This window comes from Prionailurus viverrinus, chromosome D2, assembly GCF_022837055.1.
Source record: "Prionailurus viverrinus isolate Anna chromosome D2, UM_Priviv_1.0, whole genome shotgun sequence".
Taxonomy (NCBI): Eukaryota; Metazoa; Chordata; class Mammalia; order Carnivora; family Felidae; genus Prionailurus; species Prionailurus viverrinus.
In genome coordinates, this window is record NC_062571.1 from 29,625,746 (window position 1) to 29,640,783 (window position 15,038).

General features: G+C 35.3%; 1 protein-coding gene across 1 annotated transcript in view; it reads right to left on the reverse strand.

The window, feature by feature from the left end:
• Positions 1–9,220, reverse strand: part of DNAJC12 (DnaJ heat shock protein family (Hsp40) member C12) — a 39,666-nt gene extending 30,446 nt beyond the window's left edge. Inside the window, exon 1 of the mRNA XM_047825646.1 lies at positions 9,040–9,220. Within this exon, the coding sequence (XP_047681602.1) occupies positions 9,040–9,117 (78 nt within the window). The 5' untranslated portion in view covers positions 9,118–9,220. The remainder of the gene's footprint in view (positions 1–9,039) is intronic.
• Positions 9,221–15,038: the final 5,818 nt, after the last annotated feature.

Consider the following 15,038-nt stretch of genomic DNA (forward strand, 5'->3'; position numbering starts at 1 on the left):
ATTACCAAGTTGCATATTTACTATCCACTAATTAATGAAAGGAAAGGACCTCTTGTTTGAGAAACAAATTCTCAAGAGGCTCAGCTTAAAATTGTCATAAGACTCATGGTAAAAACATAAATTTATCAGCTCCATGTCATCCTTAATCAATCCTTGGAAAAAATTTTCTTCACTTTTATAGAGCCATGCTGTAGGGAAGCCTGGCTGGCTCAATTGGAACAGCATGTGACTCTTGATCTCGGGGTTGTGAGCTCAAGCCCCAGCTGGGTGTAGAGATTACTAAAAAATAAAATCTTTAAAAAATAATAATAATAAAATATTAAAAATAAAAAATAAAATCTTTAAAAAATAATAATAATAAATAATAATAATAATAATCTTTTAAAAAATAATAATACAGCCAGGCTGTACTAGATAAGCATATGCATTAAATGCCCAGACTAATAACTATTCTTTTCTTTGTTAAGCATCTACTGGGAATCCAGTGGAATAACAGGAAGAGATAGACTTCCTGTTCAGAACTGTGATTAATTGTGTTTCCTCTTCCTAGGTGCTCCCTAGGAGTGACCTATAGTGACCTATAGTGACCATAGAGTAACCTATAGTGACCATAGAGTGACCTATAGTGACCATCAGTCACTATAAACTGCTTATATAACAAAGAAAATGAGACTGAGACTTGTCTTTAAATTTTAAAATACTAAAAATTCTAAAGATTCTAGTAGTAGTAGTAAGCATTTTTAATTAAGCTATTTATGAATTTCATAATCTCTCTTTGAAGATACTTATATCAATACAGAACAAAAAGTAAAAGTTCCTTTACCCCTCAGCCCCCCAGGATAACAGGTTTCACCCTTCAAGATACATTTTTTACACACTTATACACATATTTATGTATATATGTATTGGAGGACTCTAATAAGATAAATGGATAAAATTATACATATCTATCAAAGGTAGGAAATTCGGAGGGGTTTTTTTTGTTGTTTTATTTTTTCATTTTTATCCCATTAAGAAACATTCTAGTATAAGTCCATGGAAGCAAATGTACTAAAATGGTTAATTCTCAATAATGCTAATGTATGTGATTGTTAGTTTCTCATTTATATTTTCTTTACTTTGCCAAATTAATATTTAAAAAAATTAAGAATAGTCCATATCTGCCTTTCATTACTTTTTATAGTTTTAGTGTCACAAAATTTATTACAAATCTCCTAGGTAGGCTGGTTCTGGGTAAACTAACTGGTAAAGCAGGTTAGTTTGTCTTGGGAATGTTCCATTTATCTCCTGGCATCCCCACCCCATGTGCTCATGCCAAGTGTAGTCCATGGACAAATGAGGCCCTCCATGTCAAGGTCCACTGAATCCTGTTTTCCTGATCCAATGTTCAATGGTCTGGAAAACTGCCTATTATGCTAGCCAATAAACATACAAACAAATGTTCAACTTTACTCATAATCAAATAGATCAAAACATCTAAGGCATGATAATGACCAGTGTCATTGAGGGTACAAAGAAATGAACATTCTCATACTCTCTTGGGGAGGATGCAAATTTCCTGAAAATAGATATATACAGAGATCTATCTATCTATCTACCTAGATATCAAAGAGTGATAGAATTGAAGATATTTATGTATATGTATATATACATAAAAGTGCATAATTTTTTTTACTCTTTGATATAACAATTCCAATTATAGAAATTTGTCTAAGGAGATAGTCAGAGGTGGGAAAATTATTTAGTTATAACAAGGTTCAATGAATAAAATGTTATAAATTTTAAACAAAACCTTATGTGTCCAGTAATAAGATATTAAAGTTAACTGAAATATTTCTTAGGCTGAGATATTTTACAGTCATTAAAAAAATCATCTTGTAGGGACACCTGGGTGGCTCAGTTGGTTAAGCATCTGACTCTTTTTTTTTTTTTAACATTTATTTATTTTTTTGAGATAGAGACAGAGCATGAACGGGGAAGGGTCAGAGAGAGAGGGAGACACAGGATCTGAAACAGGCTCCAGGCCCTGAGCTTTCGGCACAGAGCCCGATGCGGGGCTCGAACTCACAGACCGTGAGATGATGACCTGAGCCGAAGTTGGACGCTCAACTGACTGAGCCACCCAGGCGCTCCAAGCAGCTGACTCTTGATCTTAGCTCAGGTCATGATCTCATGGTTGGTGAGATTGAGCACCACATCAGGCTCTGGGCTAATGGCTCAGAGCCTGCTTGGGATTCTTTCTGTCCCTCTCTCTCTACCCCTCTCCTCATATTCTCTCTCTCTCTCTCTCTCTCTCTCTCACTCTCTCTCAAAAAATAGGTAAATAAACTTTAAAAACTCATCTTGTAGTAGAAGACTTTTAATAATCTGAGAAAAATTATATAATATAGTTCTATGAAGAAATGTAAACTACAAAGCATTATATGAGGCATAAAACCATAATGTTTTACCTTAAAGGGGATTATAATATATATATACATATATAATAACAATAATAACAGCTAAGATTTATTAAGACTTATTATATGCCAAGCACTGTTCTAAGCACTGTGCATATAGCATCTCATTTAATTCCCACAACTCTGTGAGGTGGGTACTGTTATTATTCCCATTTTACAGATTAAGAAGTCAATACACAGAAAAGTTAAGTGGTTTTCCCAAGGCCATAGGGCTGGTAAGTAGAAGAGCCAGTATTTGAACTCAGGCAGTCTGCCTCCATACAGATATAGACATGCACATTGTAAATATTAATGCATATATGCATGTATTTACATAACACATAAATATAGCATATGTGTATACACACACATATACTCCCAGATTTTAAGCATCTAAGCTAATATTTTTCTCCATGTTCTCTTCATACCCTACATCTTCTTATTGAAAGTATATTAGTTTTTATGGAGCACCCAGTGGCTCCGTCAGTTGAGCATCCAACTTCAGCTCACAGTTTGTTAGTTCAAGTCCCATGTCAGGCTCTGCATTGACAGCTCAGAGCCTGGAGCCTGCTTTGGATTCTGTGTCTCCCTCTCTCTGCTCCTTCTCCATTCACTCTCTCTGTCTCTGTCTCTGTCTCAAAACTAAAGAAACATTAAATTTTTTAAAAAAATATATTAGTTTTAGAAATTAAACTTTAAAACTTAAAAACTTATCTTTTCCACAGCCTATTAGCACAATATTTTGATCTGTGTCAGCAAATACTCCAGTGTGCAATAGGCACTAATCCGGTTCCCACTTGGATGAATCTTCTCCAGCTTTCTCTGGCCACACAAATGCCTTCTGTCTCTCCCTCTATGTGTCTAAATTTTGACCTAGTCTGATCATTTCAAGCATCATCTCTTCTCTGAAATCTTTTCAGATAGTCTTCCTGTAATTTCTGTTGCACTTACCAACAATACCACATAGCACAGTCCTTATTTTTTCTCTATTTCCTTTGTATTAGTTTGGCTCCTCAGCTGGATGCCAAGGTTCTTACACAATTTCTCACCTTTTTGTTTTGTTTTCTTTTACCCCCATCACTTCTAGTACTGGCCCAATGCCAAGTGTTGAATAAATACTTGATTATAGACTAACAGATGTTCTTTAACACCATTATAGCATAATAGAAGCTTTCTGAAAATTATGATTTATTCATTAAAAGAATGAACTGATTCTAGTGATGGAAATTCATATGCTATAGAAAAGAGAAGACTCATCTTAATAAGTGGGTGAATTAGTATCCATCATTTCAGTTCACTTAGTGTGAAACTGGATTTTTCCCTTATATAAAACTCCAAACATTAGCAATATTCCCAAAATAAATTCAGTGAGATCATCCTACATCATTGTAATCAAATGATAATCAAAACATAAGCTATAGAAATAATATGAGCCACAAAATATAAAATGGTAGTATTGTGTTATAACCCATAAAATACAGTAACTATTAATCCATAGTGACAAAAGTAGTTGAATAAATAAATAAATGTGGGATAAAGGATATATTTTCTCTACAGAAGAATTCCAAGTAATAAATGTAAAGTGAATAAAGAAAATAGAAAGTTACCATTTGGCAAATACCATCGTAGTAACTGTTACAGGCAAGATACACCAAAAGATGCTAAAATCAGCCAGTGAAAGTCTGAAGTGGAACACTATAGCCTCAAAGAATCTTCACCAAAAATATTTTTTAATTACCAAAGGGAAAATAGTAACCCTACAGTGGAAAAACCTGGCAGAAGAAACCTGAAAAACACAACCTTAACTATGTGTTTAGATCATTAGGACATATTGACATCCCGTACCCAGATATGACACACTGAAAAAGGTACAATATCACTTCAGCAGTATTCTTTCCAAAAACACATAACCTCAGCCTAATCAGGAGAAAACCTGAGACAAACCAAAACGGAGGGACATTCTACAAAATAACTGACCATTACTTTTCAAAGTGTCCAAGTCATGAAAAAAAAAAAAAAAGGAAGGTATGAGAAATTGTCATTGTGAAGGAAACTCAGGGAACAAGACCCCTAAGTGTAATAATGGATTCTAGCTTGGATCTTGAAAGAGAAAAAAGACATTAGTAGAAACACTGATGAAATTAGAATGAGACCTATCCTTTAGATCAGAGGTTGAATAACTCTAGCCCAAAGGACAAATCTGGCTTGCCACCTGTTTTTGTTGTTTTTTTTTTTAATAAAATTGTCTTCGTCATTCATTTACATATTATCTATGGCTACTTTCTTGCAATGGCAGAATTGAATAGTTGTGCTAGAGTCCTGCAAACTCTAAAATGTTTGCTGTCTCGGGGTCAGCACCTAGGAGAAACAAGCAGGATGCCTAGGTTTAAGGAGGTAGCCTTACTCTCATAGACTTTTGCACTTGCACAATCCTGAGAGTTAGTGCCTCCTTAAATTTTGTATCCCAAGTGCTCTGCTTGCCTCACCCTAGTCGTGGCTTGGTCTATCTGGCCCCTTACAAAAAAAAAAAAAAAAAAGCTTGCTGACCCCTGGTTGAGTTAATACTATTGTGCCAATGCTAATTTTCTGATTTGTATAATTTTACTATGCGTGATAATTGTAAATACAATGTTAACATTAGGGGGAGTGGGATGAAGTGTATACATGAACTCTGTGTTATTTTTGCAATTTTTCTTTAAGTCAAAAATTATTCAAACAGGTGGAACACAGAGGATTTTTAGAGCAGTGAAACTACTCTGTATGATAAATGTCATTATACATTTGTCCAAACCTATAAAATGTACAAACCCAAGAGGGAACCATAATGCAAACTATGGACTTCGGGTGATTATATCAGTGTAGGTTCACCAGTTGTAGCACGTGTACCATCCTAGTGGAGATGTTGATAACAGGGAGGCTAGGCATTAGTGAAGGGAAGGAAGTATATGGAAAAGCTCTATACCTTCCACTCAATTTTGCTATGTATCTAAAACTGCTTTTAAAAAGTCTGTTAAGAGGCACCTCGGTGGCTCAGTTGGGTGAGTGTCCAACTTCAGACCATGATCTACAGTTCCTGAGTTCCAGCCCCACATCAGGCTCACTGCTATTAGGGCAGGGCCCACCTCAGATCCTCTATCCCCGCCCCCCCCCCCAACCCTTTAGACAGAATTGTCTAAATTTACAAAGTTCCAAGTGTCCAGTATTATTGTGAGGCCAAAACAACACCACAACTTATTATGTGCCAGGCACTATTCTAAGTCTTTATTTAGCATGTCTCATTTAATCCCCACAACACCTCTATGAGGTGGGTACTATAATTATTACCCCCATTTGCAGATTAGGAAACAAAGGCATAGAAAAAAATTAAGTCATTTCCCCAAGGTCACACAGCTCATAAATAGTAAGATTTAAACCCAGGTGGTCTGAAGTCAATAAGGAAGGGAACTAGAAACAAAAAATAGATGTCTCCATTTATCAAGTTTATGCTCAATTTTCAAGACTGTGAAATCTTAAAATCAGGATGCCTTCTTATCATTACTACTGAAATGGTGACCAAATACCAAAAAATCAAATAAAATATACATCAAGGAGATATCTTATTTGATATACATCCTAGTTTGTGGTGTATGCATTCATAAAGACTTTAGACGATTTCATAACATGTGTCTTTTGTGTAAAATCTGATGCAGGGCGAAAAAGCTGATTAACTTGGAATCAATCTGCAATACATGTTTTTGAAATGAGGGTATGTTGTTTTCTACTCAACAGAGCAGAAATCCTCCCATGGTTTATATATGTCATTTCATTAATTTTCAACACAAGCTTTAAATTGTAAGAACTATATATTGAGGGTCTCAGTTTATTAAGCAGCCGTCTCTCAATTTTGGCTCAAATCATGATCTTGCGGTTTGTGAGATCAAGCCCCGGGTCAGGCTGTATGCTGACAGTGAAGAGCCTGCTTGAGATTCTCTCCCTCCCTCTCTGCCCTACCCTGCTCTCTCTCTCTCTCAAAATAAATAAATAAACTTTTTAAAAAAAATTTTTTAACGTTTATTTATTTTTGAGACAGAGAGAGACACAGCATGAATGGGGGAGGGGCAGAGAGAGAGGGAGGCACAGAATTGGAAGCAGGCTCCAGGCTCTGAGCCATCAGCCCAGAGCCCCACGCGGGGCTCGAACTCACGGACCGTGAGATCGTGACCTGAGCCGAAGTCGGACGCTTAACCGACTGAGCCACCCAGGCGCCCCAATAAACTTTTAAAAAAATAAACAAACAAACAAATAAATAAATAAATTGTAACAACTATATACTAAAGCAAAAGAATTTTGTGTGTGGCTCAACTCAGTTGTTATAAATAGAATCAACATATTAAGTCGCTTTGAAATTATAACTGCTAAATTGCTTCTTTTTTTTTTTTTAAGTAGGGCCCATGCCCAATGTAGAGCTTGAACTCATGACCCTGAGACCAAGAGTCTTCTATTCTACCAACTAAGACAGCTAGGTGCTCCTAAATGCTTTTGAGTATGAACATTTCTGGTCAATTTTTTAAAGCATCAAATCAAGGAATATTTGAAGCAAAAGAAATCCATCCAATACAAATCAATAAAGGAAATGTCACACTAAATACTTAAAAAAATGAAATTGAAATATTTTTAAATGGGAAAGATATATATGAAAAGAGGGAAAAGATACATATAAAAAGAATTGACAAAATTGTGACAGATCATTTCATTTTAAATAAATGATTGTAATTTAAACATCTATGGCAGGGACAGAATCAGTAATGAAAGAATTGCAAGACAATGCTTTTATTCTCCTTTTCATACATGCCACAGTACATACAGAGAAGTATGACTATAACTGGTAACAAAAGGGCCGACTATAACGAAAGGACACTGTTACAAACATTATAAATAATACGAACTTTTTTTTTAAGTCTTTTCAAAACCAATGCTCTTTCTCCTTCAAAGACTGAGGAAACAATCACATAACTATAAAAGAGTGACCAATCGGGTCTAGACATTTATTATGGGAATAGAACAACCTTTACCTTATAACTTAGCATGACAACATTTTTGTAAAATCTAAATTGTGAAGCTTATCAAGTTAAGTGATGTTCCTTTGATTTTAAAAATCTCCTTCAAAAATTATTTGGCAATAGCATAATTCATAATAAAGATAGTAAAAATGGTAATAAGCTTTCTTAATTGCTGTAAGTAAATCACCACCAAATAAACAAGAATAACATATTATCCTAAAGGGAAATATGCAACTAAAAGAGTGTTATAATCTGGGGTGTGGTGTGTGTGTGTGTGTGTGTGTGTGTGTGTGTGTGTGTTTAACTGTAAGATACTTAAGATGACTTCCTCAGTGTGATGAAGATACAGATTTTAATCCTTTGTGTCCAAGGTCACATTCTATTTTCCAAACAAAATTAAGCACATATTATTACTAAACTCCAGCCTTATGAAACAAAGATAAATAGAAAAATATTTTGCTTGAAAATATTAATATTAATAGCTATGTTTTAGTAATAAAACATTTTAGTAACTATTATATAAAATATAAGATAATATATTCAATAATAAAATTGAAATATACTTCATATTCATCTCAATAGTATTTAAAACATTGGAAAACTAGGAATCAATGAAATACTTAACAATAAGAAAATAATCAATTGTGATACAACAATAAAATGAAATATGCAACATTAAAATACATATGAAGAGTGTTTAATGTCATGGACAAATCCTTGTTATAATGTTAGCAGGTAAAAAGCAGGAATCAACAAGTAAATATATAATATCTTCCCAAACATATTTCTAAATATATATATATATATATATATATATATATATATAGGAAAAACACTGAAGTTTAATATACCGAACATTAATAGTATTATCCTTGGGAGATAATTATATCTTGGGAGATAGAATTATAAATGAGTTTTCCATAATTTTTTTAATATATGAAATTTAGAGTTTTCCATAATTTTAAAAACTTTTACAACCTTCATCATTGTCTATGTGGCCCTTTAAAAACATTATTTCATTGTAGATCAAGTGAACAACTATAGAGTTTTCACATGTTTGGTTTCAGAAGCCACCCTTTTAAGTAATTTTTAAGTTAAGATGTTAACATAAAAGGATATTTTTTGGTCTATATAATTTAACTGCTCATATAAGAGTACATATTTTAATAAAATATTTTAAAATCACTAATTACTAGAAAATTACATTTCATCTCAATTATAGTATAAATTACCATAGTAAAGATATAGCTTATGTGTTCTGTAAAACACTGCCAACAGCATTACAATAAAATTTCAAATATATATTTTTAGTATATTTGAAATAGAGTCTATGGCCATGTGCCCAAATACACATTCAATCAGAAACATCTGTAAAATCACAAAAGGACACTACTCCAGTAAAGATCTAGGATTTAAATCCTTAACTTTCTCTAAGCCAAATGTACTTTAAAGTAATGTAAGATTAGGTTTTTAGGCAATGTGACTAAAAGTTCAAAGTTAAAACCTTAAATAAAAACTTGAAAACCTGTTGTGAAAAAGAACAGCATTATCCACTGTCTTACCGAAGATAGTTCATCACATCCCAGTAACATGTAGTAATCTTCAGTATCTTCTGACCTGTAATTTAGTATTGCATCCATTTCAATTACTAAATCAGCTTTTCTTCCCTGTGAAACAAGAGACAGAATAAGCTGTGCATTAACAGGAAAAGCCTTTTTAAGTCTGGTTTTCAGCAGCACGTTCCAAACAGCAATAACCAGATTTAAGGCTGGCCACAGTCCATATAACAGATGTCATCCTAGACCTTTGTAAACTCTACCTTTCATTGGCTGTTGGCAGAAGAGAAAAGAATAAGTCATGTGCCTAACTGTTGCAGTGCTGCCTGGGATCTGTAGTTTCAGTTTATGTAAGCAATGCACACAAACCATTCCCTTCATAGGTTGGCAAAAACTGTTCATTTTTATGTACTCCCCAAATTAGCCATTTCTCCATCGCCTGTATATTTTTACCTTTTTCTTTTTTTTTTTTTAAGAAATAGAAGAAACTTTGAAGCAATGTAATAAAAATCTTAGAATGTGTTAAATCTAAGTAGTGGGCATTTTTCTGAGTGCTTAGAATATTTCATAATTTTTCAAACAGTCTAAGAGTAGAAGGAAATAGACTAGGAGAGCACATTTTCAATCATTTGATAATTTACTCATTAAACAAGTATTTATTGAGAATCTATTTTATGTCCAGCACAGTTGTAGGAAATGGTGTGGTAAATAAGTCTCAGTTCTCAAAGAGCTTACATTCTGATGGAGGGAGATAGACAAGAAACATGCAAATAAACAAGATCAATTAAAATAGTGATTTATGGGGTGCCTGAGTGACTCAGTTGGTTAAGCATCCGACTTCAGCTCAGGAGTGATGTCACATTTCATGGGTTTGAGCCCCAGGTCAGGCTCTGTGCTCACAGCTCAGAGCCTGGAGCCTGCCTTGGATTCTGTGCCTCCCTCTCTCCTTGCCCCTCCCCTGCTCACACTATGTCTCTCACTCTCTCAAAAATAAATAAACATTAAAAAAAAATTTAACAGTGATCTATACTATGAAGGAAATAAAACAGGACAGTGAGAAGTAGAACTGTATGATGACCACGTTTGATTCACTGTGCTATCATTCCTGAGCTGGCTGTCCAGACTCAGGAGGTATCTAGCCTAGGGTGAGTTCAAGGAGTCTGTGTTTCAGCTCACTGTGGTCCTAGGGTATGCAGGTCAGTCTAGGATTTAGAGAAGAAGGTCAATGGTCACAGATACAACATTTTAACCACCTTAACCCTTTAAACATTACCACCTTGGAAAAAGAAACATTTTCACTGAGCTCACCTAACACATTTTTTTAAGGTTTATTTTGGAAATGAAATAAAGCACTGAAGCACCATTTTACAATTCCTTCATTATATATCCTCTCTTGCTAAAATTTCTGTATGGAATTTTAAAATAAAGTATAGAGTTGCCTGGGTGGCTCAGTCGGTTGAGCATCTGACTCCTGATTTCGGCTCAGGTCATGATTCCAGGGTCATGGAATTGAGCTCTTGTCGCGTTTGGTACTGAGTGTGGAGTCTGCTTAATACTCTTTCCCTTCCAGGGTGCCTGGAGGGGGCTCAGTGGATTAAGCGGCCAACTCCTGATTTTGGCTTAGGTCATGAGATGAAGCCTCGCATCCTGCTCTAACAGCTCAGAACCTGCTTAGGATTCTCTCTCTCTGTCTCTGTCTCTCTCTCTGCCCCTTGCCTGCTTGCACTCTCTCTCTCTCTCTCTCTCTCTCTAAAATAAATAAGTAAATAAAATAAAGTATAAATATTTTTGTTTTGGAAACTTCGCATCCCTTGGGGTATTTGGAGGCCTACTTGAGTATCACAAAATACAGACCAGAAATAAGACCAGAACTGGCAAATGGCCTTAAAATGATGTGAAGTTGCTGCTGTCGAAAATGGTAACAAGTCGTCAAAAAATCAAACACAGAGTTACCATATGATGCAGCAATTCTACTTCTGGGTATATACCTAAAAGAACTGAAAGCAAGGTGGGAGAGCCTGGGTGGCTCAGTTAGTTAAGCATCCGACTCTTGGTCTCAGCTCAGGTGTTAGCTCAGGTCTTGATCTCAAGGACATGAGTTCAAATCCAGCACTGGGCTCTGCGCTGGGCATGAAGCCTACTTGAAAAAAAAATTTTTTTTTAAACTGAAAGCAAGGACTTTAACAGGTATTTGTACACCCATGTTCATAGCATCATTATTCACAATAGTCAAAAAGTAGAAGCAAACCAAGTGTTTGACACAGGAATAAACAAAATGTGGTATACACATACAATGGAATTGTATTCAGTCTTAAAAAGAAAGGAACTTATTTTTTTTAATGTTTGTTTATTTTTGAGAGAGAGAGAGAAAGAGAGAGCAAGCAGAGGAGGGGCAGAGAGAGAGAGAGGGAGACACAGAATCCAGAGCAGGCTCCAGGCTCTGAGCTGTCAGCACAGAGCCAGATATGGGGCTCGAACCCACGAACCATGAGATCATAACCTGAGCCAAAGCCAGACGCTTAACCAACAGAGCCACCCAGAAGGAAGGAACTTCTGACACACACTACAACATGGATGAATCTTGAAGACATTATGTTCAGTGAAATAAGCCAATCACAAAAAGACATGTTCTGTATTATTCTACGTATATGAGATACCTAGAGTAGTCAAATTCATAGAGACAGAAAGAAAAGTAGAGGTTACCAGGAGCTGAGGGGAGGGATGAATGGAGAGTTATTTTTTAATGGGTATGGAGTTTTAATTTGGAGAGATGACAAAAGTTGCAGACATGGATGATGGTGATGGTCACACAACTATGCCAATGTATCCAATGCCACTGAACTGTATATTTAAAATAGTCAAAATGGCCAATTTTATGTTATATATGTAAATATTTACCACACTTTTTTTAAAAAGTTATATAAACACTAGACAACTTTGACTAAAAAAAATATTGCTCTTTTACTCTCGATCCTGAGAACAGTGAGGACAATGCTTTGATGTTGTCCTGAAGAACAAAAAGAAAATATTATTATGAAAGGAATTTTGGTAAAGCACTCTCTTCAGTTTTTCGAATGCAACTGGAAAAATCTTTCTCCTAAACCACCATGTTTTCACATTCTGAATATTTAAGTTCGTAAAGAGTCCCAGTGAACATATGCCAGCAGCAGAAGAAATTGGTACATCCTTTCTGAATTGGAAATTGGCATATCAAAAGTCAGGATTTTAAATGATCTTTGTCTAAGAAATTTCATACCTAGAAACTTATCCAAAGATTATAACCAAGAACAAAGATATAGCAATAATGATGGTTATTTTTACCAAAACATGATTATACAATGAACATATTTTAGGAAAATTAAATGCTTAGCAATCATACAAATAATGTCCACATACAGTAGTATACCATGTGGTCATTTAAACATTTTTTAAAGTTTTTATTTATTTATTTAAAATAATGAGAGAGAGAGAGAGAGAGAAAGCGTGCACCAGCAGGGGAGGGACAGAGAGATAGAGGGAGACAGAATCTGAAGCAGGCTCCAGGCTCTGAGCTGTCAGCACAGAGCCCCTGGCAGGGCTCAAACCCACAAACCGTGAGATCATGACCTGAGCTGAAACCCAGAGACAGACACCCAACCAACTGAGCCGTCCAGATGCCCCTCACAATATTTAATTTTAAAAATTTACTTTAATCTACATGTTTTATATCATATATTATGAAAAAATATATTGTAAGTTTACAAGTATAAGGCAATCTACCTTTTTTTCTAAAGGATGATTTTGGAAATAACTTTGTCTTATATCTTACATTCTTAGGTTTTATTTATTTTTTTTTTATTTTTTTTTAATGTTTATTTATTTTTGAGACAGAGAGAGACAGAGCATGAATGGGGGAGGGTCAGAGAGAGAGGGAGACACAGAATCGGAAGCAGGCTCCAGGCTCTGAGCCACCAGCCCAGAGCCTGACACGGGGCTCGAACTCACGAACCGTGAGATCGTGACCTGAGCTGAAGTCGGATGCTCAACCGACTGAGCCACCCAGGCGCCCCTACATTCTTAGGTTTTAAAATCATTTTCAGAAATGTTTTCTCTTTTTTAACTCAGAAAAGTTTTCATTACTTACTTTAAAATATATTACCAGACTTTGGGGGGCATAAAAGGTTACCAGGGGGCACCTGGGTGGCTCAGTTGGTTAAGCAGCTGACTCTTGATTTCAGTTCAGGTCATGATTTCATGGTTCGTGAGATTGAGCCTTATATGGGGCTCTGCGCTGACAGAACAGAGCCTGCCTGGGATTTTCTCTCCTCTCTCTGCCCCTCCCCTGTCCATGTTCTCTCTCTCTCTCTCCCTCTCTCAAAATAAATAAATAAACATTTAAAAAAAAAGAAAAAGAAAATGCGTTCCCACAAAAACTTTAAAGAACAAATAAATAAATATATAAAGAAAGAGCGAGCTGATGTTTTGAGAAAAGTTGGAGTGCCACTTATTTATTTCTACTCTTTCCCCGAAATTAACCTTCAAACCTAGCACAGCATGTCATTATAGGGTATATATATATATATTTTTTCAAGTTTATATATTTATTTTGAGGGAGAGAGAAAACAGGATATGGTCAGAGAGAGAGAGGGGAGAGAGAGAATCTCAAGCAGGCTCCGCACTGTCAGTGCAGAACCCAATGTGGAGCTCAAACCCACGAACCATGAAATCATGACCCACGCCAAAATCAAGAGTTGGATGCTTAACTGACTGAACCACCCAGGTGCCCCTATATGGTGTATTGTTAATGCCCATTGGGGTTTTCTCCCAATAAAGGTACCAAAAATCATGTTGGGACCAACTGGCTAATAATTGGAGAAATGATAAAGCTAGAACCATCCCTCCTTATGCCAAAATAAATTACATATAATCAAATAACCCAGAAGCCATCGAGAAAATTAATAAACATGAGTATATAAATATTAAGTGCATTTGTGCAGCACAAAAAATACAAAAGTAAAATCAGGTTAATAATGTACAAGGAGAACAATTTCACAATTCCCATAATAGACAAAAGACCAACTTCCCTAACTTACAAAAAGTGCAGACAAATCAATAAGAACAAGGTTAACAATCCAATAGAAAACCGGACTGAGAATACAGCTACTCTCAGAAATATAGATGGCCGATACACATAGGAGTGCAACCTTACTTATCACTATGAAATTTAAAGGAAGATAAATTGTTCACCTCTCGGAGAGTGGAATTTCTAAAGTTTGATAATACCCAATCCTAAAGCAGAAGTAAGGAAGTAAACACCTTCATACATTGCTAAATAAGAGTGTAAACTGGCACCATTTGGCAATTTGGTAGTATTTATTAACTTTTATAAAGCTTATATCTCGTTGTGCTCGCTTCGGCAGCACATATAATAAAGCTTATATCTCGTTAACTGGGCAATTTTGTCTCTGAATTTACCCGGATTTACACCAAAATATGTTCAAGGTGATCATTGCAACAGTCTTTGCAGCAGAAAAAAAATCAGAAACAACCAAAATGTCCCTCAATGAGATGGAGAAGAAGATGGCAGTTTGTGGAATAAATTACTGTACAGCCATTAAAAAGAGAGTAGCATAGCTCTTTCTGTACAGAATGGAAAGATGTCTAACATGGATTATCAAATGAAAAAGGAAGTTTGAGAAGAGTATTAAAGCACTATCACTTTTGTGTACTTTTTAATAGTGTGTACATTTTTTTCTTGAAAAAGATGGTGCTTTTCTTTTAAGGGAGGGGAGCTGGGCAGATACAGAAGAGAGGCTTTTAATTTCAGTTTATACTTTTCTGAACCAGGTTTGTACCAGGTCAATGTATTCATCCCACCATTTTTGATTTCTCGTTATGCTTTTTAATATTTTCAAAAAGCAACTACCATTTGTTTTATTTACATATGGCCATTGAATAAAACCTTTAAAAATGCATAGTGCAAATATATAGTAGCAATCACGTAGAACTTTTTAACAAAGTTAAAG